Source organism: Phacochoerus africanus, chromosome 13, assembly GCF_016906955.1.
Source record: "Phacochoerus africanus isolate WHEZ1 chromosome 13, ROS_Pafr_v1, whole genome shotgun sequence".
Lineage (NCBI taxonomy): Eukaryota > Metazoa > Chordata > Mammalia > Artiodactyla > Suidae > Phacochoerus > Phacochoerus africanus.
Genome location: NC_062556.1, coordinates 25,063,400 through 25,089,067, shown reverse-complemented (window position 1 = coordinate 25,089,067; position 25,668 = coordinate 25,063,400). Strand labels below are relative to the sequence as shown.

Genomic DNA, 25,668 nt, shown 5'->3' with positions numbered 1-25,668 from the left:
ATCCGGCATTGCCGTGAGCTGTGGTGTAGGTCACAGACATGGCTTGGATCCCGCGTTGCTGTGGCTCTGGCGTAGGCCTGAGGCTATGGCTCCGATTCGACCCCTACCCTGGGAACCTCCATAGGCCGCGGGAACAGCCCAAGAAATGGCAAAAAGACAAAAAAAAAACCCATAAAATTCTAATTTAAAAAGAGCAGAAGAAGATGGTAGAATAATGACTGGTATAATGTGATGATTTCAGAAACAAACTGCTCACGGTTTCTTTGGTCATTGAGGTAACTGGACCTTTTAAAATGCAAAGTTCTCTTCAACACATACCCATGTAGTCTTTAAATCAACATGGGACATGAGAAGTAGGACTGTTTCCATTTTCAGATGAAGAGACTGTGGTTGAGTAATTTACCCAACCAAGATCTAGAAGCTCATAAGTAGTGGCTTTGACATTTAAAGCCAAGATGTTTGACTTTAAAGTTTACGAGCTTATCCATAACCATGCTCATAAGACCTCGAATTAATCGGTTCATTCTGATATTTCAAAGGGGATGGGTGCACTTATGTAAAACGGTAATTATCAATGATCTAGGCTAGTACTGTCAATAGAACTTTCTATGGTGACGTGGGAACGTTCTTTATCTATGCTAGCAGTCACTTGAAATAGGACTGAGAAACTGGGCAGTGCTACGTCACCAAACAGCACAGTTCTAGAACTCCAAAAGTGCTAAACACAATACTTGGTGAAGGCAGACCCTGAAACAACAGATTACATACACCACAAACCACCAGACAACTACCCACTTAAATATAGGATACAGTACAATCCTGAGGGGACCAGGACTACCTCTAGGACTACTTAGTATTTTCTTTTCTTTTCTTTTCAATTAAGGAAAAAAACTTTGAGGGGATAATTTTCCTTTTTTCTTTTTGCTTTTAGGGCCACACCTGCAGCATATAGAAGTTCCTAAGGTAGGGGTCAAATTGTGCTGTGGACTACACCACAGCCACAGCAACTCGGGATCTGAGCTGTGTCTGTGACCTACACCGCAGCACATGGCAATGCCAGATCCTTAACCTACTGAACAAGGCCAGGGATCGAATCCTGCATCCTCATGGATCCTAGTTGTGTAGGTTAACCACTGGGTCATGAAGGAAACTCCCTGAGGGGATAATTTTCTTTTTATTGCTATGACCATGGAAGTGGATTTTCAACTCCTTTGTTTCTCATTTTTTAAAAATAAAGTATAGTTGATTTACAATGTTGTGCCAATTTCTGCTGTACAGCAAAGTGAACCAGTCATGCATATATATACATTCTTTTTTTTTTTGTCTTTTTTTTTTTGCCATTTTCTTGGGCTGCTCCCATGGCATATGGAGGTTCCCAGGGTAGGGGGTCGAATCGGAGCTGTAGCCACCGGCCTACGCCAGAGCCACAGCAACGCGGGATCCGAGCCACATCTGTGGCCTACACCACAGCTCACGGCAACGCCAGATCCTTAACCCACTGAGCGAGGGCAGGGACCGAACCCGCAACCTCATGGTTCCTAGTCGGATTCGTTAACCACTGCGCCACGACGGGAACTCCAATATATACATTCTTTTTCTCTTATCATCCCCCATCATGTTCTATCCCGAGAGTGTACACAATTTCCTGTGCTAGACAGTAGGAGCTCGTTGTCCATCCATTCTAAATCTAATAGTTTGGATCACTAACCCCAAGCTCCCCATCCATCCCCCTCCAGTATTTTCTATAAAATCTAAGGAACTAAAACATATTTAGCCTCCTAATAGTAGGAACTTAAAATAGTCGCATTCAGCTGACTGTTAAAGAAAGGAAAAGGAATCCCCAAACTGCCTCCACCTGAGAAAAAAAGGAGAGCCAGCCTACATTCATGGTTTTCAAAGTGTGGCCCCCAGACCAGGGGCATCAGCATCGCTTGATGGTACCTGATGGTACAGATTCTCATGTGCCATCCCAGAACTACCAACTCAGCAATATGTCATTTAGCAAGCCCCCTAGATGATTCTGAAAAATGTGGATGTCTGAGAACCATTTTAGGAGGAAATGTGGAAATAGACAGAGCCCAAAATATCCAACTCTGCTCAAGCAGGTGTCAAGAATGCCTTAAAAAGAGAATAGCTGAAGGCAACAGGCTAGTGCTGGCCTCATTCTTACCATTTCCTTAATCACTTGGATTTCTTCACTTTTGACAAGTGGTTTCATGTAATGGAAAAAGAACATGGTTAAGAATTCTGGTCCCAGCCACTGCTGTGTTGTGCTTCCAATAACAGGGGGTTCTGCCAAAGCGATGATTCTGAAGGACGGGTGGATGGGAAAAATTGATCTAAAAGGGAAAAAAATTTTCAAAAAATAGAACATTTCATGTTAGAAATTAGGTCATGGTAGCTAAAGCCTAAACAATAATAAGGCTATATAATACAGTCAAAACTCTTATCCAAAAAACAAGCTTTACAAAAAAAAGTTGGGACCTTCTGTTTTTTAAAATATTTTTTGATATTGAAGTATTGTTGATGTGTAATGTGTTAATTTCTGCTGTACAGCAAGGCGATTCCACTGCACATATATACATTCTATTTGAAAAAGATATCAGTTTCCATTATGGTTTATCATAGGACACTGAATATAATTCTCTGTGCTATCTAAAAACCTAAGATTAAAACAAAAGAAGTCTCAGCAACTGCTAATATAGGATGTAACATATCCACTGATGAAAACTCCATCCCTGGCACAAACCAGTGTTTTGGAATTGTTGTTATGCCTACAGCACATTTTCTCCAGACGGGATTAAGATGGTGCAATAGAAGGACTGGAACTCACCTTCTCTCATAAAAACAACAGAATCACAACTCAATGCTGAACAACCTTCAACCAAATGCACTGGAAACTACTCCAGAAGACAAAGAAGAGGCCACATCAAGATGGAAGCTACCAAGTCCAGCCACCCAGTGCTCGTCGCCCCTAGCCAGCAGGGAGTAGCTACAGAAGATCGGAGCATCGCCCCATCCCATATAACAAAAGGCTGGAATGATAGGTTCCCAGGAGGATGGAGACAGACTCCCCCCACCCCCGCCCTCAAATGTGATTATTCACCGTGGAGTACCACCCAGCATAAGATCTACACCCTTACCCAGAATGTGGAGCATAGAATAACCACCTACAAGGATTCACTGCCCTCGGTCAAGGACTCGACGCCCTACCCCTCCCTTGTCGTTCCTGCCACAAGTTCCCACCATGAACTCCATCCAGCCACAGATTCCTGCCACAGATCCTTTATAAGCTTAGCCCCTTCTCACAGTCAGGGCTGGTGCCATCTTGAGCTCAGCCTGTGTGCCTCTGATGCCTTCATAAATCTCTTTTGCTTTACCAAAAAAAAAAGAAAAAAAAATTCTCCATGGTCCCTTGAAACCAAATCCCACATAGTCCATACTGTTTATATAGGTCCCCTGCCGTTACTCAGAATCTCCTGTTTTTCAAGGAACCCCCTCTGCATCAATCACAGAAAGACCAAGAAGTGTGATCCAGGATGAGACTTTTTACAATACAGAAAATTTAAGCAGTGTAAGGGATTGGATTAAAATTAAAATTTGAATTGGCAATAAGAATATTTAGGTCTTAAAAAGGTAGAGAAATGTTAACTTTTATATAATTCACCCTTCTGTCATTTTATTATTATTATTTTATTTATTTATTTTTTTCTGGCCGCATCCCAGGGCCAGGGATCAAACCAGAGCCACAGAAGTGACAAGGCAGGATCCTTAACCTCTAGGCTACCAGGGAATTCCACCCTTCTGTCATTTTATGGGAAACAATATGCCTTTTAAAGTGACCTCTTCGATAAATCTTTGCTAAGGAATCTGAGCATACAAATAACCTAGGCCACATGGGGGAATAAGATAAGACTTCCCAGGGTTTGTGAAATGACTTGAGTAGATTTTGAAGACGTTAGAAGCTCTTTATCATGATCTAATCATGAGTGATATAGTCAAGTTCTTATCAATTCTCAAAAAATACCCTTGCAAATATACCTTTGGAGGGTTATCTCATCCTTGCTGAGAAAGGAGAGATGAGACTCAAACACTTGCCAGGATCTTCAGAAAAATAAAAACAAAGGGACATAAATGGCATTGCTTCGCTGCCATTAACTATTACCAAAGAACTCAACAGTTAAGTGAGCAGCAAGAATATCAGGAGATAGGACATGTGGAGAGAGAATCAGATAAATACTCTGAAGATCTCACATGAAAAAAAGTCTGCCCAATACAACATGTAAGGATACTGAGTCCCTGGCTGCATGGTCTATCATTTAAGGGGGCCACAGCATAATTTGCAAGCCAGGGTAAAGCAATTTTTAGATATGACCATATATATATATATATATATATATATATTTTTTTTTTTTTTTGTCTTTTTGCCATTTCTTGGGCTGCTCCCGAGGCATATGGAGGTTCCCAGGCTAGGGGTTGAATCGGAACTGTAGCCACCGGCCTACGCCAGAGCCACAGCAACACGGGATCCGAGCCGCGTCTGCAACCTACACCACAGCTCACGGCAACACCGGATCCTTAACCCACTGAGCAAGGCCAGGGACTGAACCCGCAACCTCATGGTTCCTAGTCGGATTCGTTAACCACTGAGCCACGACGGGAACTCCTAGATATGACCATATTTAAAGTCTGGGTGAATTCATAAAAAGTACCAAATATCATTTTTTTTCTCTAAGAAGAAAAAAAAAAAGACTTATTTATAGATATTCAAGCATGGCATGAGGATGATCCATCCAGAGGGGGTGGTCTAGGAAAAGAGGAAAAGATGACAACACGGATGGTGCCTGAAAGTCCAGAGGAGAACATGATCACTCAGGATTGCTAGTAGTTCCGTAGTCATATGACAGAACATGGACAGAGAAAATTCTCTGATTTAAAGGCTAAAAGGGGAGTTCCCGTCGTGGAGCAGTGGTTAACGAATCCGACTAGGAACCATGAGGTTGCGGGTTCGGTCCCTGCCCTTGCTCAGTGGGTTAAGGAGCCGGCGTTGCCGTGAGCTGTGGTGTAGGTTGCAGACGCGGCTCGGATCCCGCGTTGCTGTGGCTCTGGCGTAGGCCGGTGGCTACAGTTCTGATTCAACCCCTAGCCTGGGAACCTCCATATGCCGCGGGAGCGGCCCAAGAAATAGCAACAACAACAAAAAAAAAAAATTAAAAAAAATAAAGGCTAAAAGGGAAGGTTATTTCATTTTCCACTTCTGCTCAGTGGTTTGCTATAATCCAGAAGAATCTGCTTCATGGCCCAGCCACAGATGTTAGCTTCATCCTTGATCCTCCTCTCTCAGCTGGGATGAAAGGGGGTGGGAGAAACACAGAGCCTGCGTATTTGTGCTCTGCTGGAAATTAAAGCTGCAGATACAGTCTTTAACTCAAGACAGAGAGGGATACTAAATTCAGGCACCACCAAAGCCAAAAATCCAGCAGGCAAGCCAAAAGGGGAAGTCCAATTTACATCCTTGAACCCACAGGTCAGGAAATAGGTGCCACAGTTGAGCTGTAAATCTAGTCCCACAAGAACAAGGCCCATGAAAGCAAGCTAGTTGGTTTACACTTACATAAGGCGATGGTCATTGCTTCTGAGGTACCTCGTCTGTGGCTTGCTTGCTCTTTGGTACTGATTCTAGCAGAGAACCCAAGTGAGCTGGTCCATTTTTAAGCAAGCAGTTTCTGGGAGTTCCCATTGTGGCTCAGTGGTAACGAACCCAACTAGGACACATGAGGATGTGGGTTCGATCCCTGGCCTCCATCAGTGGGTTAAGGATCTGGCATTGATTGCCCTGAGCTGTGGTGTAGTCGGCAGCTGCAGCTGTAGCTCTGATTCTATCTAGTCTGGGAACTTCCATGGGTGCAGCCCTAAAAAGAAAAAAAGAAAAAAAAAAAGTGAGCGGTTTCTGAGGGACCTCATGGGTCAGGCAGAGAAGCCTATGCTGACTATACAAACAGGCATCAAAACTACTGAATAACAGGATGAGAAGGACCTTTTTGTTTGCTAGGTTCTCCGCAAAGCCTTCCTTACATATAAATAGGTCCTATGGAAACGCATTTCCTGATGATGTTAGGTTCTCCACGTCTGGAAGTCAGAGGGCAGAGTATGCCTGAGGATTGGCTGCGGACTTTCAGGTGATCTGACAGACTGGTGGGGAATACAGAGGCTTCTGAGAAAGTGGGAATAATTGAGAATCAGGAAACACGCACTCTTAAAATTGAAAATCGAGATTAACTTCAATTTTACTAGAATGTAACAACAAATAACAAATGAAACTAAAGGTACAGATTAACATCGGATAAACAGATATTATTATATAAAGAATGAAAGCTTGAAAAGCAAAAAGATCTTTTATTTATTTTTTTATTTTATTTTATTTTTTTGTCTTGTTGTTGTTGCTATTTCTTGGGCCGCTCCCCCAGCATATGGAGGTTCCCAGGTTCCATAGGACCTATTTATATGTAAGGAAGTCTTTGCGGAGAACCTAGCAAACAAAAAGGTCCTTCTCATCCTGTTATTCAGTAGTTTTGATGCCATAGGGGTCGAATCAGAGCTGTAGCCACCGGCCTAGGCCAGAGCCACAGCAACGCGGGATCCGAGCCGCGTCTGCAACCTACACCACAGCTCACGGCAACGCCGGATCGTTAACCCACTGAGCAAGGGCAGGGATCGAACACAAAACCTCATGGTTCCTAGTCGGATTCGTTAACCACTGCGCCACGACGGGAACTCTGCAAAAGGATCTTTCAAAAAGACTTAAAAGATTAAAGGATGGGGGGGGGGGTCAATGTATTTGTTTGAGGGTGTAAGTTTTTAGGTAGGAAGGTACTTTCCAAGGCTCCTCAGCAATAAAAAGGAATGAATTATCGATACACGTAACATGGATGATCTCAAAAGAATTATGTTGAGTGAAAGAGCCAGGCCCCCAAGAGTACATATTGTGTGATTCCAATTATATAAAGCTCTAGAAAATGCAGGTTATATAGAATAACGGGAAGCAGATTCCTAGGGGTGGGAAAGGAGGGTGAGAAGGGACAAGGGAGGGATTACGAAGGGGTCTGAGGACACTTTGGGGATCCCAGCTGTATTAATTCTCTTGATTGCCGTGATGGTGTCAGAAGTGTATAAAAATAGCAAACTGTACACTTTAAACAGGCAGTTTTTAATACGTCAATCATACCCCAACAAAACTATTAACAAAAGACTTCAATACATTTCAGTCTCTTGAAGGAAATGATATGCCACATTTGACCTTGAAGCAATGATATCAAAGCTTTTTATAAAGATATTACATGAACCAGAAGAGGATTCTGTAATGCCTTCCACACTCTAATACTAATGTTCTATCTCAGAACTTAGAGGGTATGCAGTTCTGTACATTGTCCATGTTTTCCCTTTGTTGCAATGGAGCAAAGTTCACAGACCCATTCCTAACTCATCTTTATACCACACAATGTCTGGTGTGATACTTGGAAGACAGCAGATGCTAAATATGAACAAACAAGTGAACAAATAAATATACGGTTGCTGTTAAAAACCACCACTGCAAGAAAATTTTTGAAGACCTTTGGTGGCAAGAACAAAGCAAAGGTAAGAGAGAAGAACCGAGGAAAATGATTTCCCATCCAAAAGTAGAGCAGCTTAGTCTAAAGCTGGTCTTGAATGAATTTTTGAAAGACCATGCATTCTCATATCAAATATTTGATACGTTTGTGAATCAACACAACAAAACTCACTACACACAATAATAAGTTATTAGACCCTTCATAGGCACAGAGCTTAGAACATTTCTTTGACCATAATAATGTCTAAGATTATTTTACAAAATCAGAATTTGCTTAAGGCTCTTTAAGCATCAAACACAAAGACTTTGCCGTAATACCATACATCTACCTAGAATTTTGTTAAAAAAAAATTTTTTTTTTGCCTTTTTTTAGGGCCACAACCACAGCAATATGGAGGTTCTCAGGCTAGGGGTCTAATCGGAGCTACAGCCGCTGGCCTATACCACAGTTCACAGCAACCATGGATCCTTAACCCACTGAGCGAGGCCAGGGATCGAACCCGCAACCTCATGCTTCCTAGTCAGATTCGTTTCTGATGCACCACGATGGGAACTCCAGAATTTTGTTAAAAATTTACATGGCCGAATTTTCCAGCAAAGAGATCCTGAGATTTCTGGGGGAGGTAGGAAAGAATGCTCAAATCCTAACCAGCTTCAAACATGAGTAAGAGTAAAGGGTGCAAGGACGCCAGCTGACTGAGGATTATGCTTCACTGTCCAGGTGTGATTCACAACTGATTCACGAAAACTGGGAGATTATAAACTCTTTTCAATCTTGAATCACCATCAATAAAAGTGCAAATGAAAGCATACAACTGAGACCACGCCCTGAGGCTTTACTGCATCCCTGAGATAACCAGAAGCCTTTCCTTGGTAAAATAAACTATTAGTCATTCACAGAAATGCTCATTCCCCCACCCCACCCCCCCATGGAGGTTCTGGTCAACAGCAGGAAGAGACACATTTAGAAGCCTCTAGTATTTGTACACCTCCTTTCCCCGAAGACGTTTTCTTGCCACAGGAAGCAGTTCTATTTTGGTCCTTATTTCCTGTGAGAAACGCAGGCATGGTGTTGGGTTTGCGTGGACACCAGGCTATTTCTAACTACCACGTCCACAGTGTTCCTGGGGTCTTGCAACAGAAGGAGACGCCAACATTTTCTTCAACTCTTTCCAAGGGCACGTTAGCTATGTCATTACCTGCAAAGAATACCTGCAGAGCACTATGGAAACGATCAAGGTATATGATCTTGGTGAAGAACTAGAACACAGTGAAGGCCCACAAAGGAGTCAAATATAATTGTATAGAAACTAGGTTTCACACTATGAAGTTGAAAGGCTTGGTGGCCCACGGCTAGTAGCTGCTAATTATGAGACCCAGTGGTAGCAGACTTGTCATGAAAAGGCAAAGTATGCCTAATTAGTAGGTTCCTCAAAGGAAACGTTGCTGGCTCAGAAAGGTATCTAAAACTGGATTAATAGAACTACTTTCCCTTGATTTTTCCAGAATTTATTCTAGGTTTCACATGTATTCATTATTCCAAAATGTTTACTCAGTGATCTACTAGGTGCCAGGTATTGGGACATTTGAAACAAAGAGCTGAAGTACAGAGCAAGACAGAGTCTGGACAACATTCAAGTCCTAGGTTCCAGTTGTTTCTGGAGGCCCAAATGCAAGCTCTCCCTTCTTTTGAACATGTAAGATAACCTAAAATTCCCTTTTGCCACAATTTAAGTGGTTTTTGTTGTTGTTGTAGCTATTACTTGTAACTAAAGGATTCCTGCCAAACGCAAATACAATACGTTCTTATCTGAAAGCTAAAAGGTGTTTTAATTTACCACACTGGGTCGGAGGCAAAGAAGCTTAAATCTGACTTCTCTTCATTCTCCCTTTGACCTTTCTCTCCATCTCAAAAATCCCCCGCAAAGATCAAAGCATTAATAGCTGAGTTTATTTAAAGATGAAGCGACATAATAATCACTTTGCTGAACTTCAATTCTGGGCTTACATACAGAAGAAAAGGATAGATGACTTGGGTTATGAATTTCTAATTTATAGTTCATCCGCTAATGCCAAAAAGGACATATTAGATATGGACAACATAGAGGATCAACAAATGCTAGATAATAGGTCTCATTATTTACAAGAATAACTCATGAAACAAATTGATTTTCTCACAGAATACAAATTTCCCACTTTTTATGCTATGCTGTGTCCTTTCAGTCAAGCTGCCTGTTCTCCATCCAAGGAATACAGCCTTGAAAGAAATCGTCAAGTGGTTTAAAGGAAGACTCTAGCCTAGGCAACCCTAAAAGAGAATGTATTCATTCTCAGAAAAACAAATGTCGGCTACAAAATTGGAGCAAGGTTAATCAGGAAAAGGTAAAGAAATTTACCAATAATCCATGGGAGTTCCCTTCGTGGCTCAGTGGTTAATGAATCCAACTAGTATCCATGAGGATGCAGGTTCAATCCCTGGCCTCACTCCATGCGGTAAGGATCCAGCATTGCCATGAGCTGTGGTGTAGGCTGCAGATGCAGCTCGGATCCTGTGTGGCTGCTGTAGCTCCAATTTAACCCCTAGCCTGGGAACTTCCATATGCTGTGGGTGCAGCTCCAAAAAGAGCAAAACAAACAAACAAAAAAGTGAGTCTCATCTTACTAACAATCCATACGACAGAATGCGGCAGATTCTGTAATGGGACTGTGTTTAACTACAAAATTGAGAAAAACTGTTCACAGTCATAAGAAAATAGTGTGTTTCTCAGATTAAAAAAAAAAAAGGAGGAATGCTGATTAGGAAAGGAATTGGGCTTTCACCTAGTAGAAATATTTCAGATGGAGAGCAGAATCAATTTTTAGACTCTCACCTCTGGAAAGTCAATCAAGTCTGGGCAAAATGACAGAACGTAAGAGAGAAAAAGAGGTTCAGCCCCTTCTTCAGGAGATTCAACATCTAACTGATGAAAGTTGCAGAAAGAGACCAAAGGAAACCAGAGAGAGGTAGTGGAGAGAGATTAAAGTGATGTATTTATGCTACAAGTAAGAAGAACAACACGCCTGGATTACGACAAGCCAGAACATACCACAGGAGAAAGATGAAAGGGACGGAAGGTAAAATTGACAGAATATCTGATGTGCCGGAATGTGCAGAAAAGAGATGCAGACAACAGAGAAAGCGTCTGGAATGCAAAAGTGATACACAGAAAACAGGGTTGGGGAGAGATGATCAAGGTGGCAGAAGAAGGAAGCTGAGCTCAACCCCCGCCCCCTTACCACCATGAACACATCAAAACTCCAACCACAGAGTTCCTGTCGTGGTGCAATAGAAACAAATCCAACTAGGAACCATAAGGTCTTGGGTTCGATCTCTGGCCTCGCTCATTGGGTTAAGGATCCGGCATTGCCAGGAGGTGTGGTGTGAGTCACAGACTTGACCTGGATCTGGCATTGCTGTGGCTGTGGTGTGGGCTGGCAGCTGTAGTTCTGATTAGATCCCTAGCCTGGGAACTTCCATATGCCTCTGGTGCGGCCCTAAAAATATATATATATATATGTATGTATATATATAACCACACGTGGACCAATTCTCACTGAAAACCAACTGGACACTGGCAGAAAGACTCCTAGACAACCAAGCCTGTAAAGAAAGATTCATATAGGAGTTCACAGATTAAGAACCAAACATAGTGTCCATGAGGATGCAAGTCTGACCCCTGGCCTCATTCAGTGGGTTAAGGATCTGGTGTTGTTGCAAGCTGTAGTGCAGGTTGCAGATGCAGCTCTGATTTGACCTGGGAACTTCCATATGCCAAGGAAAGAAAGGAAGGAAGGAAGAGGGGAAGGAAGGAAGTTGGGTAGGAAGATAATAGAAGCCACCAGCTTGGGACCTAGGCCCCCAGGAGGGGACACAGAAGAGCAGTGGGATTACACAGCCTCAGGGATCTTTCCTGGGGAGTGAGCAGTTTGAAACCCATACTAGGCATCCCAGTCCTAGGGTCTGACGATGAGAGGACAAGTCCTCTTAGCCAGCTTAAAAACCAGTGGGACTTATAGGAGGGCTCTAAGAAAACTAGACTTGGCTTGTGAAGAAGGCAAACACATTTGCTTACTCCTAGGAAGAAGGTGGAGAAAGTAGACTGAAACTAGCTGGGGTCTAGCTGGTTTCCACCGACTGTCCCAGGTCTCATCCCGGCCGGTGTGAAGCACTTGCTCCAGCTCCTCTAGCTCCATCACCATTCCACAATAGGTGGAAGCCTGTCGTTCCAAAGGAGAGTGCACAGTTGGGGGGGATGGAGCCAGATCAGACACAGCACAACATCCAAAAGGGTGAGGGTGACCATTATTGGTATTTGTGGAGGTGCCAAATCAGGAGCAGCTTAGACATCTGACTAGTGTGCTGGGACCACCCCAAGCCAAGTGCATGCTCTGGCCTCTCTTGTTCCAGTGCCACTCCCCTCTGGGCAAAGATGTTATTGTTGGGAGGGGGAGGGAACACATTTAGAGGGAATGAAACGAGCTCACACCTGACCCTCAGAACTTCTGCTCTAGCACCTTGAGACCCAATCCTGATTCCAATAGGGTGGTGACAGCCATTTAGAATGGAGAAGCCCTGGCTCACACCTGGTTCTGGCTCTAGCCCCTCCATCATTAGCCTCACCTTCCAACAAGGTGAAAGCTGTCAGCACACCCTAGGGTAAAAGGTGGTCCATGTTCACTTCAGGTCCAGCTCTCCCACCAAAGCCACCGGGCACACAGGGACTGCATAGGGACACTCCCACACAAGAACATCCCTTCAAAACTGGGAAAGGTAACTGTTTTACCTCTAAATAGTGACAGAGAAGGTTAATAAGCAAAATGAGAGGACGGAGGAATTTGTTCCAAATGAAAGATTAAGGAAAAAAACCCTGAATAAATAACTATTGAAACAGAAATAATTTAGCAGATAGACTTCAAAACATTAGCAGTAAGAACGCTAACTGAACTAAGCAAAAGAATAAATGAACAGTGTCATAATTTTAAGAAAAAACTAGAAAATATAAAAAAGAACCAATCGAAGCTGAAGAATACAACAACAGATATGCAAAACACACTAGAAGGAATTAATAGCAGACTAGGTGATACAGAAGAACGCATAAGTGATTTTAAAGATAGAATAATAGAAATCACACAGAGAAGCAAAAAGAAAAAATTTAAAAACGAAAACAGTTGAAGGGCCTTCTTGTACAACATCAGGCATACTAACATTCACATTATAGGGGACCCAGAAGAAGAGACAGGGCAAAGGGTTCAAAAGTGTATTTGATAGAATTATGGCTGAAAACTTCCTAAACCTGAAGAAGGAAACCGATATCCAGGTACAAGAAGCATAAAGACTCCCCATGAAGATGAATCCAAAGACATCCACATTTAGACATATCGTAATTAAAATGGCATAAAAGAGAATTCTATAGTAAGCAAGAGAAAAAGAGTGTCACATACAAGGGAACCTGATTCTTCAGTAGAAACTTTGCAGACAAGAATGAAGTGGCATAACACATTTAAAGTGATGAAAGGGAAAAACCTACAACCTAAGATAGTCTACCCAACAAGATTATTATTTAGAATTGAAGGAGCGATGAACAATTTTTTTTTTGTCTTTTTGCCATTTCTTTGGGCCGCTCCCGCGGCCTATGGAGGTTCCCAGCCTAGGGGTCGAATCGGAGCTGTAGCCACCAGCCTACGCCAGAGCCACAGCAACGCGGGATCCGAGCCGCGTCTGCAACCTACACCACAGCTCACAGCAACGCCGGATCATTAACCCACTGAGCAAGGGCAGGGACTGAACCCGCAACCTCATGGTTCCTAGTCGGATTCGTTAACCACTGCGCCACGACAGGAACTCCTTTTTTTTTTTTTTTTTCGATGAACAATTTTTAAGATGAGCAAAAACTGAAAGAGTTCATCAATACTAAACCAACCCTAACAGAAATTATAAAGGGTCTTCTGCAGGTAGAAAATAAAAGGCTTTAACAAGAAGCAAGAATTTATAGGAAAGGAAAAACCCCACTGGTAAAAGCAAATACATAATAAAGGCTATGGATCACTTAAATAAACTAGCATTAAGATTAAAACACAAAAAATTATAACATCAACCATAATTATAATAAACAGTGAAGAGACAAACATGAAGACGTAAAATATGACATCAAAAACACAAAATGTTGGAGAGGGCAGTAAAAAAGTTGCTTATTTTAGAATGTGTTTGAACTTGAATGACTATCAGTTTAAAATCAGGAGATTTAGGTCACTAATACGTCTCTGTACAGTAACAAGAAAAGAAAAGAAAAGAAAAGAAGGTTATTTCTTCCTCTGTCTTATTCTCATAGCATAATCTACATCTCTAATGCTGAAAAGCTGCATTGTAATTTTTATTTATGTATCTACTTCTCTTTATATGTAGGCAGTAATTAACTTTAGGACAAACAAAACACATGTAAAAGGACACCTAACTGTAGTGTACTGATTGGCTCGGCTGTGTATAGTCCTCTGCCATGATAACAATGCAAACACTGAATGAAGCTGTAAACAAAATCACTACCTAACACTTAGGAAGAATGGGATATAAGAAGTATGTATGCATAGTTGAAAGAGGGATGGTGAAAGAGATAAACTGTAATTTTTGCTTAGTAGGAAATCAATAGATATTGCCCAACACTGAAAAATAAATCAAGAAATGTCAATGAAAATATATTGTTTAGTGGTATGAAAGTAGATATCAAAAGGAAGAGCTTAGGAGTTCCCGTGGTGGCTTAGCAGTTAATATATATGACTAGCATCCATGAGGTTGCGGGTTCGATCCCTGGCCTCGCTCAGTGGGTTAAGGATCTGGCGTTGCTATGGCTCTGGCGTCGGCCAGCAGCTACAGCTCTGATTTGACCCCTACCCTGGGAATCTCCATATGCTGCAAGTGTGGCCCTAAGAAGCAAAAGACAAAAAGCAAACAAACAAAAAACCAAAAGGAACAGCTCAGAGTTGAGAGTGGTAGCCTCTGAGGAATGGGAAATGGGAAAGCATCCCAGGACAGATAACAGGAGACTGTTATTTTTCACTAAAAGCCTTGGCAAAACTATCTGGCTCAAGTTTCAGGCATATTTAACAATGACAAACAAACAAACAAACAAAAAAACCCACTCAGAGTTTCCAGTGCGGCTCAGTGGGTTAAGAACCTGACATAGGATCCCTGAGGATGCGGGTTCCATCCCTAGGCCTCGCTCAGTAGGTTAAGGATCCAGTGTTGCCTCAAGCTGTGGTGTAAGTCACAGATGCAGCTCGGACCATGGTGTTACTGTGGCTGTGGTATAGGTCTGCAGGACCCCTGGCCCTGGAACCTCCATATGTTGTGGGTATGGCCTTAAAAAGAAAAAAAAAAAAAAAAAACCTCAAACAAATATTAAAAAACAAACATAGGAAACCAAGCAGGGCTATGATCTGTCCCCACCTATTCAGAATGACTTCTGGAGAAAGAACTGAGCCTGGTTTCTATTCATGGGAGGATGAAAATCAACCATGATGAAGACATTTTGAGAAGAAAGCACTGCTAACCGCCTGAGCCAAAAAACACAATGCTCAGGGCCACTTTGTTCCTAAAAGTGGCTTCATCTGCAAAACTGCCTGTGACCACTAGGGAGAATTTGGATTCTTTTCACAGAAAAGGGTTGTCATTTCCTGGACCCTTGGCTAGAAGACAATGCTCCTCAAGTCCTAAGGGAAACTGATGGGCAGTCTTGCTGCTGCGCAATTGCTTTGATTCATCTCCTTCGAAATACAATTGTTCCCCAGCAGCTGAATCACATACAAGTAATGTCCAAGAGTTGAATGTTATAAGCTCAAGGTAGATAGGAGAGGGGTAAATACATGCCTCCCTAAAGACTCAACCAAACCATTCACTGGGCTAGAGGAGTTTGATGATACACACCTCAGAAGCGCAAATAGCTGTGTAGCCAAGTGAATTTTTAAATAACTTATACAAAGATAGTAAGGAATTTAACATGTCTTCTCTATGAAAAAATTCCAGGGAAATTTTTTAAAATTCTCCTTAAAACATAATCAGAATAAAAAATATACATAATTATCATTTGTAAGATTTTATCATTTTAAATGTGGCAGTGGAGTTCCCACGGGGGCTCAGTGGTAATGAACCCGACTAGGATCCATGAGGATTGAGGTTCAACCCCTGACCTCAGTCGGTGGGTTAAGGATCCAGCATTGCCGTGAGCTGCGGTGTAGGTCGAAGTCGTAGCTCTCCCATTCGAGCCCTAGCCTGGGAACTTCCATATGCTGCAGGTGTGGCCCTAGGAAGTAAAAAAAAAAAAAGAAAAAAAAGAAGAAAAAAAAATGGCAGCAAGTGCTTTGTGGAAGTGGGGCGGAGTGGCTGGCTTCAATTAAATAAGATTCAATTAAGTGACTAGGAATTCCCCAGAGCAACAATCTCTAATTATGTAAAAATATCCATGGAAATGTAATGAGACAAAAAATTACTGATAATTGCCAAACGTCCTCTAAAGGAAAGTATAGTGGGTGTGGCAGAAAGAACTATTTTCTTTCAAACGTCTTAATTTGAAAATTTTCAAACAGAAAATTTGAAAGAGAATATGCACACCCATACACCCCTCCCCAAGAGTTCACCAATTGTTAAGGGTTTATCACTTTGTGTTCTCATTTTCCCTTGTTCTTCATAAAGAAGCCACTCATCGTGTCTCTTTTTCCCCCCTGAAACATTTGAAAGTAAGCTGCAGACATCTTTTTACTTTATCCCTTAAATATTTCAGCATGCTGTCTCCTAGGAACAGAAACACTCTCCTCTGTTAAACAAAAAAATACGTATCAATAAACAGAATTAAGTAGTTGGTAGGCCAGAAGGGGGCGCTCTCATGCCCTATGACAATGGCAGAGTCACCTGGAAGAAGAAATGCCTTCTCTTCTTGCCCCGGCAAGAGTTCAGCCAATGAGAGACTGTCAAGACTCAGCCAATGAAAAGCCACCTTACTTTGAACTCAATTCCTTCGATGGACACTTGATTTCCTCTACCTCTCTCAACTTCCTTTTTCCCTCTTTTAAAAAGAGTCCTTCCTCCTCTCCTCCTTGGGTGGGACCTCACAAGACGTGCCCCGGTTAGAGACCCCCAGTTGCAGTTCTTTGCTGATCTCCAAAAAAACCCATTTTTTTGCTGGAGAAATGACTGGAAGTGTATTTGTTTTAGGTCAACACCTTCACAAACACAATGCCATTATAATTAAGGAAATTGAAATTGAATATTAATTCAATAGCTTGTCATATTTCTCAATTGTCCCCAAATGTCTTATATTACTGTCTTCATTCCATTTCCGGATCCAGGAGCCAATCCAATCTCATACATTGAATTTGGCTGTTACAGATCTGGAAGGAATGTTTAAATAAGCTGCAAAGGGTAATCCTGCATTAGGTGGCATACCCCAGAAATAACTGATCATTTCCTAGGAGGGTAGGCCCAGTTAACTATGAGGCTCTTTTTTTTAAATTATTTTTCCTGAAGTGACACAAAGGTTTGGGCCAAAACTGAATCGTTTGGACAACAGAAGAGGGATTAACTTCTTAAAACTACACTCTTATAAAAAGTTTAAACACTTCTGTATGAGTAAGGCTGAAAGCACAGAGTACATCTTTTTTTTCTTTTTTTCTTTTTTTTTTTTAATATTCCTTTTACAGCCGCACTTGTGGCATATGGAAGTTCCCAGGCCAGGGACTGAATCGGAGCTGCAGCTGCCACCCTACAAGCACAGCCAAAGCAGCACTAGATCCGAGCCACATCTGTGATCTATGCTGCAGCATGCACCAACACTGGATCCTTAACCCACTAAGAGAGGCCAGGGATCGAATCCCCATCCTCATGGACACTGTGTCGGGTTCTCAACCCGGTGAGCCACAGTGGGAATTCCATCTTAGATAGCCAACTCAGGTCTTGAGAAGTGCCAAAATATGATCTTGTCTAGGTCGCCAAATTATCAAGCCGTTCAAAGTTATCTGGGCTTGACCCTAGGTTTAAAAGGATAATTTTTTTCACAGGTACACATGACAAAATTACCTCTTCTGGAGCTGCTCATCAGACATCTGCAGCTCCTCCTTTAAACGCATATACCTGTCTTCTCGCAGCAGCCTAGAGCCATCATAGAGGCTTAACTCTCGATCATGGATCAACCTAACGGAGTAGGAGAGGCAAGGAAATAATCAGTATTGAACACAGGAGTTACTACAGGTAGAATCAGTTAATATTTTAATCATGTCAATTATTACTGGCAATTGAGTCTAACAGTTTCGTTAAATGCACCTTTCGAAATCTCAAGTTGGTTAGGGCTGTTATAGTTGGCAAAACTGTTGGTTTCTGTACTGGAAGGCAGTTGTCATGGTTACTGGAGGGGAGGAGGAGGAGGAGGAGGAACTGGGAAGGAGAAGGAGGAGGGAGATGAAACAGCTGAATGAGTGACGCAGGAGAACCGAGAGATAAATATTAGTGAACAAGCCAGTTGGCACATACTGCTAATGTAAGTCATTAAGACATAGTATTATCAAAATATTTCTATCTTTGCAATTACAGGACTTAAAATATCTAATGACATCCTTTTTTTTTTTTTTTTTTTCCCCTTGGCACATGTAAGTTCCCAGGCCAGGGATTGAATCTGAGCCACAGCTGCCACCTACGGCGCAGCTGCAGCAACACTGGATCCTTTTAACCACTGTGCCTGTCTGGGATCAAACTCATGCTTCAGCAGCAACCCTAGCCGAAGCAGAGACAATGCCAGATCCTTAACCCACTGCACCCAGTGGCTGGAAGCAGGGGGACCTCCAAGGCATCAGGGATTTTTTTTTTTTTTTTGGTCTTTTTGCTATTTCTTGGGCCGCTCCCGCAGCATATAGAGGTTCCCAGGCTAGGGGTCTAATCGGAGCTGCAGTCACCGGCCTACGCCAAAGCCACAGCAATGCAGGATCCGAGCCGAGTCTGCAACCTACACCACAGCTCACGGCAATGCTGGATCATTAACCCACTGAGCAAGGGCAGGGATCGAACCTGCAACCTCATGGTTCCTAGTTGGATTCGTTAACCACTGAGCCACGATGGGGAACTCTGCATCAGTGATTTTTAAGCCTGGATCCCACAAGGAGATTCCACGGTTGAGAACCTGAGAAACATTAGCTTTGCATAATACCTGGTGCAGAGTAAGTAGTCAATTGACACTAGTTGTTGCTACTACTGCTAGTAGCTAGTAGGCTACTACTCAGCCTAAGAGGCAAGAGATAGCCTATAAAAAGGGGGCGGTAATATTTCATTTGTGTTTGCATTTGCCTGTTTAGAAGAGAAAAATCCTGTAAATCTATGGAATGTTTATGGTAAATTACTGAAAGTTTGTGATTATCATTTTTAAAGGCTCTCAAGTCAGAATTAACACAATGTTTGTAGATTCTATCATTATACTCAGAATCTGCATTTTTGTCAAGGGATAGTTAGTTTGGGAACTAGACTATTCCGCTTATTTGACCTTTCCCAGCAAGTTAAAATTTAGAGGTAAAAGTTAAAAGCCAAATGTTTACTAGTGATAGAATCAACAAACAAACAAAACAATGGTATCATTAATCTCCCAAAGTGACACAAGATGTTAATATTTTCCACGAAAAGTTACCCATGACTTCCTCTCTTAACATTGAAAAGAAGTTAACTAGGAATGTGTGGATATTTGCCCCACCTAATCTGAAATAAGACCACCACAGGGACACAAATGTTGAAGTTTGTAAACATAGAGTGAACTTCAGCCTGTATAAAATATAATCAAACAGCATTACACAGTTTATTGCATTTATTTACTTTTCCTTTGTTAGGGCTGCACCTGAGGCATATGGAGGTTCCCAGGCTAGGGGTTGAATCAGAACTATAGCTGCTGGCCTACACCACAGCCACAGCAACACGGGATCCAAGCCATGTCTGCAACCTACACCACAGCTCATGGCAACACCAGATCCTGAACCCACTGAGAAAGGCCAGGGATCGAACCCACAACCTCATGGTTACTAGTCGGATTTGTTTCCGCTGCACCACAGCGAGAACTCCCTCTCTTATATATTGTATAAAAGGAACTATATTTTCTCTTTCAAAAAAAAAAAAATCTTAGTTCTCTTGTGGTGCAATGGGTTAAGGATCCAGCACTGTCACTGCAGAAACTTGGTCACTGCTGAGGCTCAGGTTCGATCCCTAGCCTGGGAACCTCCACATGCTATGGGCATGGCCAAAAAAAATCCAACAAGATCAACCAATAATTTAGGTCTGGATCGAAAAGGAGTTTGGGAGTCCCTGTTGTCGTTCTAGGGGTTAAGAACCTGATGTTGTCTCTGTGAGGATGCCGGTTCAATCCCTGGCCTCGCTCAGTGGGTTAAGGATCTGGCGTAGCTGCAAGCTTCAGTATAGGTCACAGATGCAGCTTGGAGCTGGTGTTGAGCTAGCTGGGGCATAGGCCTCAGCTGTAGTTCCAATTCCACCCCCATCCTGGGAATGTCTATATGCCACAGGTGCAGCCGAGAAAATAAAAAAGAAAGAGAAAGACAGACAGAAAGAAAGGAATAAAGGAAGGAAAATGGAGAGGGAGGGAGGAAGGAAGAAAGAAAAAGGAATTCATAAACAATGAAGCTGTGACTCTGACAATCTAAAAATGTCGGGTGTGTGACACTGCATGTATCAATCCACATATATAAAGTCCTTCAAAATTACTACTTAAAAGTTTTCATTTTGGGGAGTTCCCGTCGTGGCGCAGTGGTTAACGAATCCGACTAGGAACCATGAAGTTGTGGGTTCGATCCCAGGCCTTGCTCAGTGGGTTAAGGATCCGGCATTGCCGTGAGTTGTGGTGTAGGTCACAGACGCGGCTCGGATCCCGCGTTGCTGTGGCTCTGGCGTAAGCTGGTGGCTGCGGCTCCAATTGGACCCTTAGCCGGGGAACCTCCATATGCTGTGGGAGCAGCCCAAGAAATGGCAAAAAGACAAAAAAAAAATTCGTTTTTAAGCTCTTAACAGAATTTTGCCAACGGTGGCTTTTCCCAAAATGTTCATTATTTGAAGTTTTACTCTTCTGTGTTTACAACAGTAAAAACATCTGCTCTTCTCCTTGAATATACAATTAATAATTCCTCAAGGACTATGTAACCCAGTTTAAATTAGACAATTGAGCAAGTTCCACCATCCACTGTTTACTTGGTGTGTTGCTCTGTGTGTGACTCATACGAACCTTTGTAATACAGCGAGTGTACCCGCGTTGACTCTGTGAATGCCATCCAAGAGCACCAGCTTGCCTTCCAGAGCAGCGTTTACAAGGGGTGAGGACCGCCAGGCAGTGTCTCCACTGGGAAGCGTGTATCTCTGCTGTAGCAGATCACGTGCTGTCATATCCTGAAACCATCCCCAATACCCGCCAAAGAAAATGCAGAATTAATTTTCAAGACATGGATGACAACTTATTTGGCCTCAGAGTTACCTCTAAACATTACACTCCATACAACTGGAAAGTCATCTTTCAGCAGCTTTTTTTGGTCATTTGAGTTTTTTTGCCTATCACAAATCCACGTAATACAGTGATTTATTTTATTTTATTTTATCTTATTTTTACTTTTCCTTTTAAGGGCTGCACCCATGGCATATGGAAGTTCCCAGGCTAGGGGATGAATCAGAGCTGCAGCCACCAGCCTATGCCACAGCCACAGCAATGCTAGATCTGAACCGCATCCACAACCCACACTGCAGCTGGTGGCAAAGCCAGATCCTTAACCCACTAAGTGAGGTCAGAGATCAAACCTGCATGCTCGTGGAGGCTAGTCGGGTTCTTAACTCGCTGAACCACAATAGGAACTCCTTTTTCTCCTTTTTATTTAGCATTTTCCCCCTTCTTTTAAAATGTTCACTTGGTATCCACACAGATGATGGCAGTAATTTCCAGCCAACATTAATGGAATTTAACCCAATCAGCTTTATTCCTGAAAGGGCCCAAATGTGTAGATTCCTTTTTAAGAATTAAAGGCCCTACGAAGTCGGAGCGGGGAGGCTTATCAGTGATGTATGTTTTCTTGCAGTTCAGTTCTCTTGAAAAACCATCACAGTGACTCATATTTAAGGAGGCTGAAAATGGAGGAAATTGAGGAGAACAGTCATCAGATGAGGTACAGGAATTGACAAACAATAGCACAGCACTTATGAGCAATTTTTTAAAGCGCGTACACAATGTGCTAGTGTTAAAACGATGTAACAGGTTTAAGCAAACTATTCATGGTAGTTGCATGTAAACATCTACCCTCTGTAAAAAAAAAAATTGGGTGTATATAATACAAATAAGTTTTTTTTCCTACATGTGTTAATGTTGAAGATAATAGTTTCTTTTTGGCTGTCAGAACTCCGATAAATTCTGTGCCAGGTAAATTCAAACAAAAGTTAAACATTTACAGTCAATGTTATCCAAAAATTTAAAGTTTTCTGTAAACTCTTGGATACTCAACTCCAGTTTTAAGAAGATAGAAAATGAAGGAATTTGCTTATATTCACAATGGTGACAAATCTGTACTGAAATGAAGATTACAAAGTTAAGTCTCCTTCATTGTGATTTTCTCACTATCAAAAGACCATGCTGTACAGTAGACAAAAAAAAAAAATTGTATGGGGGAAATAGCAATAGAAAAAAAATTTTTTAATTAAAAAAAAGTTCTGACTTAAGAAGTGTAAATAGGTTTATAGTGAATCACAATGACACTTGAAAAACAATACTATTCAAACTGAGGAAATAAAAATTCACATTTTAAGACAAGAGAAGAAAAGTGTAAACATAAATTTTTTTCTTTGGCCACTTGGGCCTCCTCCCTCCCCTTGAGCATGCCATGGGATCTGATTTATACATTCACCAGACCTCCCCAGTGGCAGAAATGCCTGCTCCACCATAAAGATCCATTTCTCCTGGCACCAGCCATGGAACTTCTTCGAAGATAACCTTCCTTCCTCAACCCTGTAAGGGGTCAGCTGACCCCCTTCCTGCCTTGTACATGCAGACAATCTCTGGTGGACTTTATGCCCAGTACCAATATCTTTCCCTTAAAGACAGCAACTGGTACAGAATAGGCTGGTCTGGTGACTGCGGAGGTGGTGGGCCACACCCAATGGTCGGTCTCAGCTTCAATACTCATAACCCTGTTAACGTTACTGTCTGTATTACTTGCATTCTGCCTATTTTATAAGATTATTGTTTGCTGCATTACCAAATGTGCGACTGAGCCTCAGATAAAATTAATGATGATGAAGTGCCGTCAAACAATCGACCAAAGATATAATTCTATAAAATCAACGACGGTAATAGTGCAGCTCTAGATTATGAGAAGCAGCAGCAACAGGGAACCAATTCTTAGACTATAACAGGCCAGTAAGACAGGCAGTCCAGAGGCTTTGGACTACTGGTTACAGAGCCAAGTCCAGGAAGAGCACATTGAGAGGCCTATCAGTGAAATCCGTGCCCGACCTAAGAATGAGCATTCCTACTGCTGTGGGGCAAACTGGCCACAAAATGCCTCCCAAACGTTGGTTGAAATTATGACCAAAAGGGAAGAAGGGTTCCTGTTGTGGCTCAGCAGAAACAAATCTGACTAGCATCCATGAGGATGCAGGTTCGATCCCTGGCCTTGCTCAGTGGGTTAAGGATCCAGCATTGCCCTGAGCTGTGGTGTAGATCAGAGACACAGCTCGGATCTGACGTTGCTGTGGCTCTGGCGTAGGCTGGCGGCTGCAGCTCCAATTCAACCCCTAGCCTGGGAACTTCCATATGCCATGGGTGCGGCCCTAAACACACACACACACACACACACACACACACACACACAAATCAGTGATGCTAATAGTGCAGCTCTAAATTATGAGAAGCAGCAGCAACAGGGAACCATCTCCTAGACTATAACAGACCAGTAAGATAGGAGGTCCAGAGGCTTTGGACGACTGGTTACAGAGCCAAGTCCGGGAACAGCACATCGAAAGGCCTATCAATGAAATCCATGCCTGACCTGAGAATGTGCATTCCTACTGCTGTGGGGCAAACTGGCCACGAAATGCCTCCCAAACGGTTGCAATTAAGACCACAAGGAAAGGGATTATACAATAAAGAATGTCGTCCTGCTTCCACTTCTACAAGAATCACGTCCTGAGCCACTGCAGTCACTGGTCTACAATGCACCCTGAAAGGAATTCAGGGTGAAGATTAGAATGAGGCATTTTGTACTCTGGGAAAACTGACAGAACCAGCCCTCAGATGGTTAGATATTTTCAGCAGGACTTTTTTTATGAACCTGGATGCTTGCATCTTCCCATAGTAAAAGCACTAAAAGCAGCAACTATGATGCCCGTTCCTTATGACTAGCAGCAGGCTTCTCCTGAGATGTGTGCTCGATTGCATGTACCCGCTTTGGCAAAAATCACTTATACCCTCGCTTCAGAGCTTTCTAAGAAACTGTGCCCTGGGTTATAATCCTCAGGGTGGCTCGAGGAAATGTCTCCATTTTTTACTTATATTGACTATTGATTCATTTCGCTTTGTCATTGACAGAACTCAGTAAGTCCCCATAGCCCTCTCAAGGCCTGACTTTGACACATTATCAAAATTTGGCGTAATTCTTTAATTTTATCTAATTTTTCAACCATGCATTTTCAATTCTGTGCAATTCAACCATGACATTTAAATTCTAGGCCATTCTAAGCTGTCGACAGCGGGGTGCAACAATGAAGACTAAACCGATCACCATCATCAGTGCTTCCTGAGATGGTTTATGGTGAGAATGAGCTTCTTCAGGCATGGCTATGCTACAGAACAGCACAGTGGATCACTCTTGCAAGAAAAATAGGGCAAATCAAAATAAATGTTGCTGGTTCATTTGCACAACTGAATTATGAAAAATAAAACATGGATGCACACACATATATAAACCTTTTAAAAGTTAATATAAAAACGGATATGTTGCAAGAAAACTCTTGGCACTGATTATTCCAGAAACATAGTCACTACAGAGTTACATTGCATATTGTCCTAGAGCATAAAACAAACAGAAAACATGCTTTGGTACAGTGGTTCAAAGATACTTGGCAGAAACAGCTGGGGGAATTTTGGGAAAATAGAGAAGCTTAGGCCTTATTATCCTGAAGATTTGAGTTCAGTCCATCCAAAGTGGGGCTTAGCACTTATTTTTTTATTAACCATTGCACAGAAGAGGTCTCAAACGCCTCCCTGTGGGAAGCGCTACTTTGAAAAAGAGACAATAACTTAATGTGAAACTTTGTCTCATTCATATATATTCGTTCCTTACTCTGATAGGAATTATGAGATTGCAGGAGGACATACAAAATGCATAACAGTATAATATAAATTAAAGGGTAAAAAAAATGAAGGGAAAAAGGGAAAGACTGGGACTTTCAATTGGTATTGGTATTCAGAGAGGAGGTGGCATGAAGAAGGTATCCCAGTGATACCTGCTTTTTAGGGCCGACCTGGCAGCATATGGAGGTTGTCAGGCTAGGGGTCGAATCAGAGCTACAGCTCCTGGCCTACGCCACAGCCACAGCCACAGCAATGCCAGATCTGAGTTGCGTCTGCGACCTACACCACAGCTCACGGCAATGCTGGATCCTTGACCCACTGAAAGAGGCCAGGGTTCGAACCCACATCCTCATGGATCCTGGTTGGGTTCGTTAACCCGAGCCACGAGGGGAACTCCTACCATATTTTTTTAAATAAATCTTATTGGAGTATAGTTGATTTACAAAGCTGTGTTAGTTTCAGGCGTACAGCAAAGTGAATCAGTTATGCATACACGAATATCCATTCCTTTGCATATTCTTTTCCCAAATAAGTTATTACACAGTATTGAGTAGATTGTCCTGTGCTATACTGTGGTCCTTGTGCCCCAACTATTTCATATATGGTAGCGTGTATATGTCAATCCCAACCTCCTAATTTGTCTTTTTGCCTTTTCTAGGGCTGCACCGG

At 42.3% G+C, this 25,668-nt stretch overlaps 1 protein-coding gene across 2 annotated transcripts in view; it reads right to left on the bottom strand.

Moving 5' to 3' along the window:
• Window positions 1–25,668, bottom strand: part of VWA8 (von Willebrand factor A domain containing 8) — a 392,083-nt gene that overhangs the window by 256,881 nt on the left and 109,534 nt on the right. For both annotated transcript variants that reach the window (XM_047755719.1, XM_047755720.1), the window contains 3 exons: window positions 20,896–21,056; window positions 17,712–17,825; window positions 2,171–2,339 (listed from right to left, as the gene is read on the bottom strand). In XM_047755719.1, coding sequence (XP_047611675.1) covers window positions 2,171–2,339; window positions 17,712–17,825; window positions 20,896–21,056 — 444 coding nt within the window. The remainder of the gene's footprint in view (window positions 1–2,170; window positions 2,340–17,711; window positions 17,826–20,895; window positions 21,057–25,668) is intronic.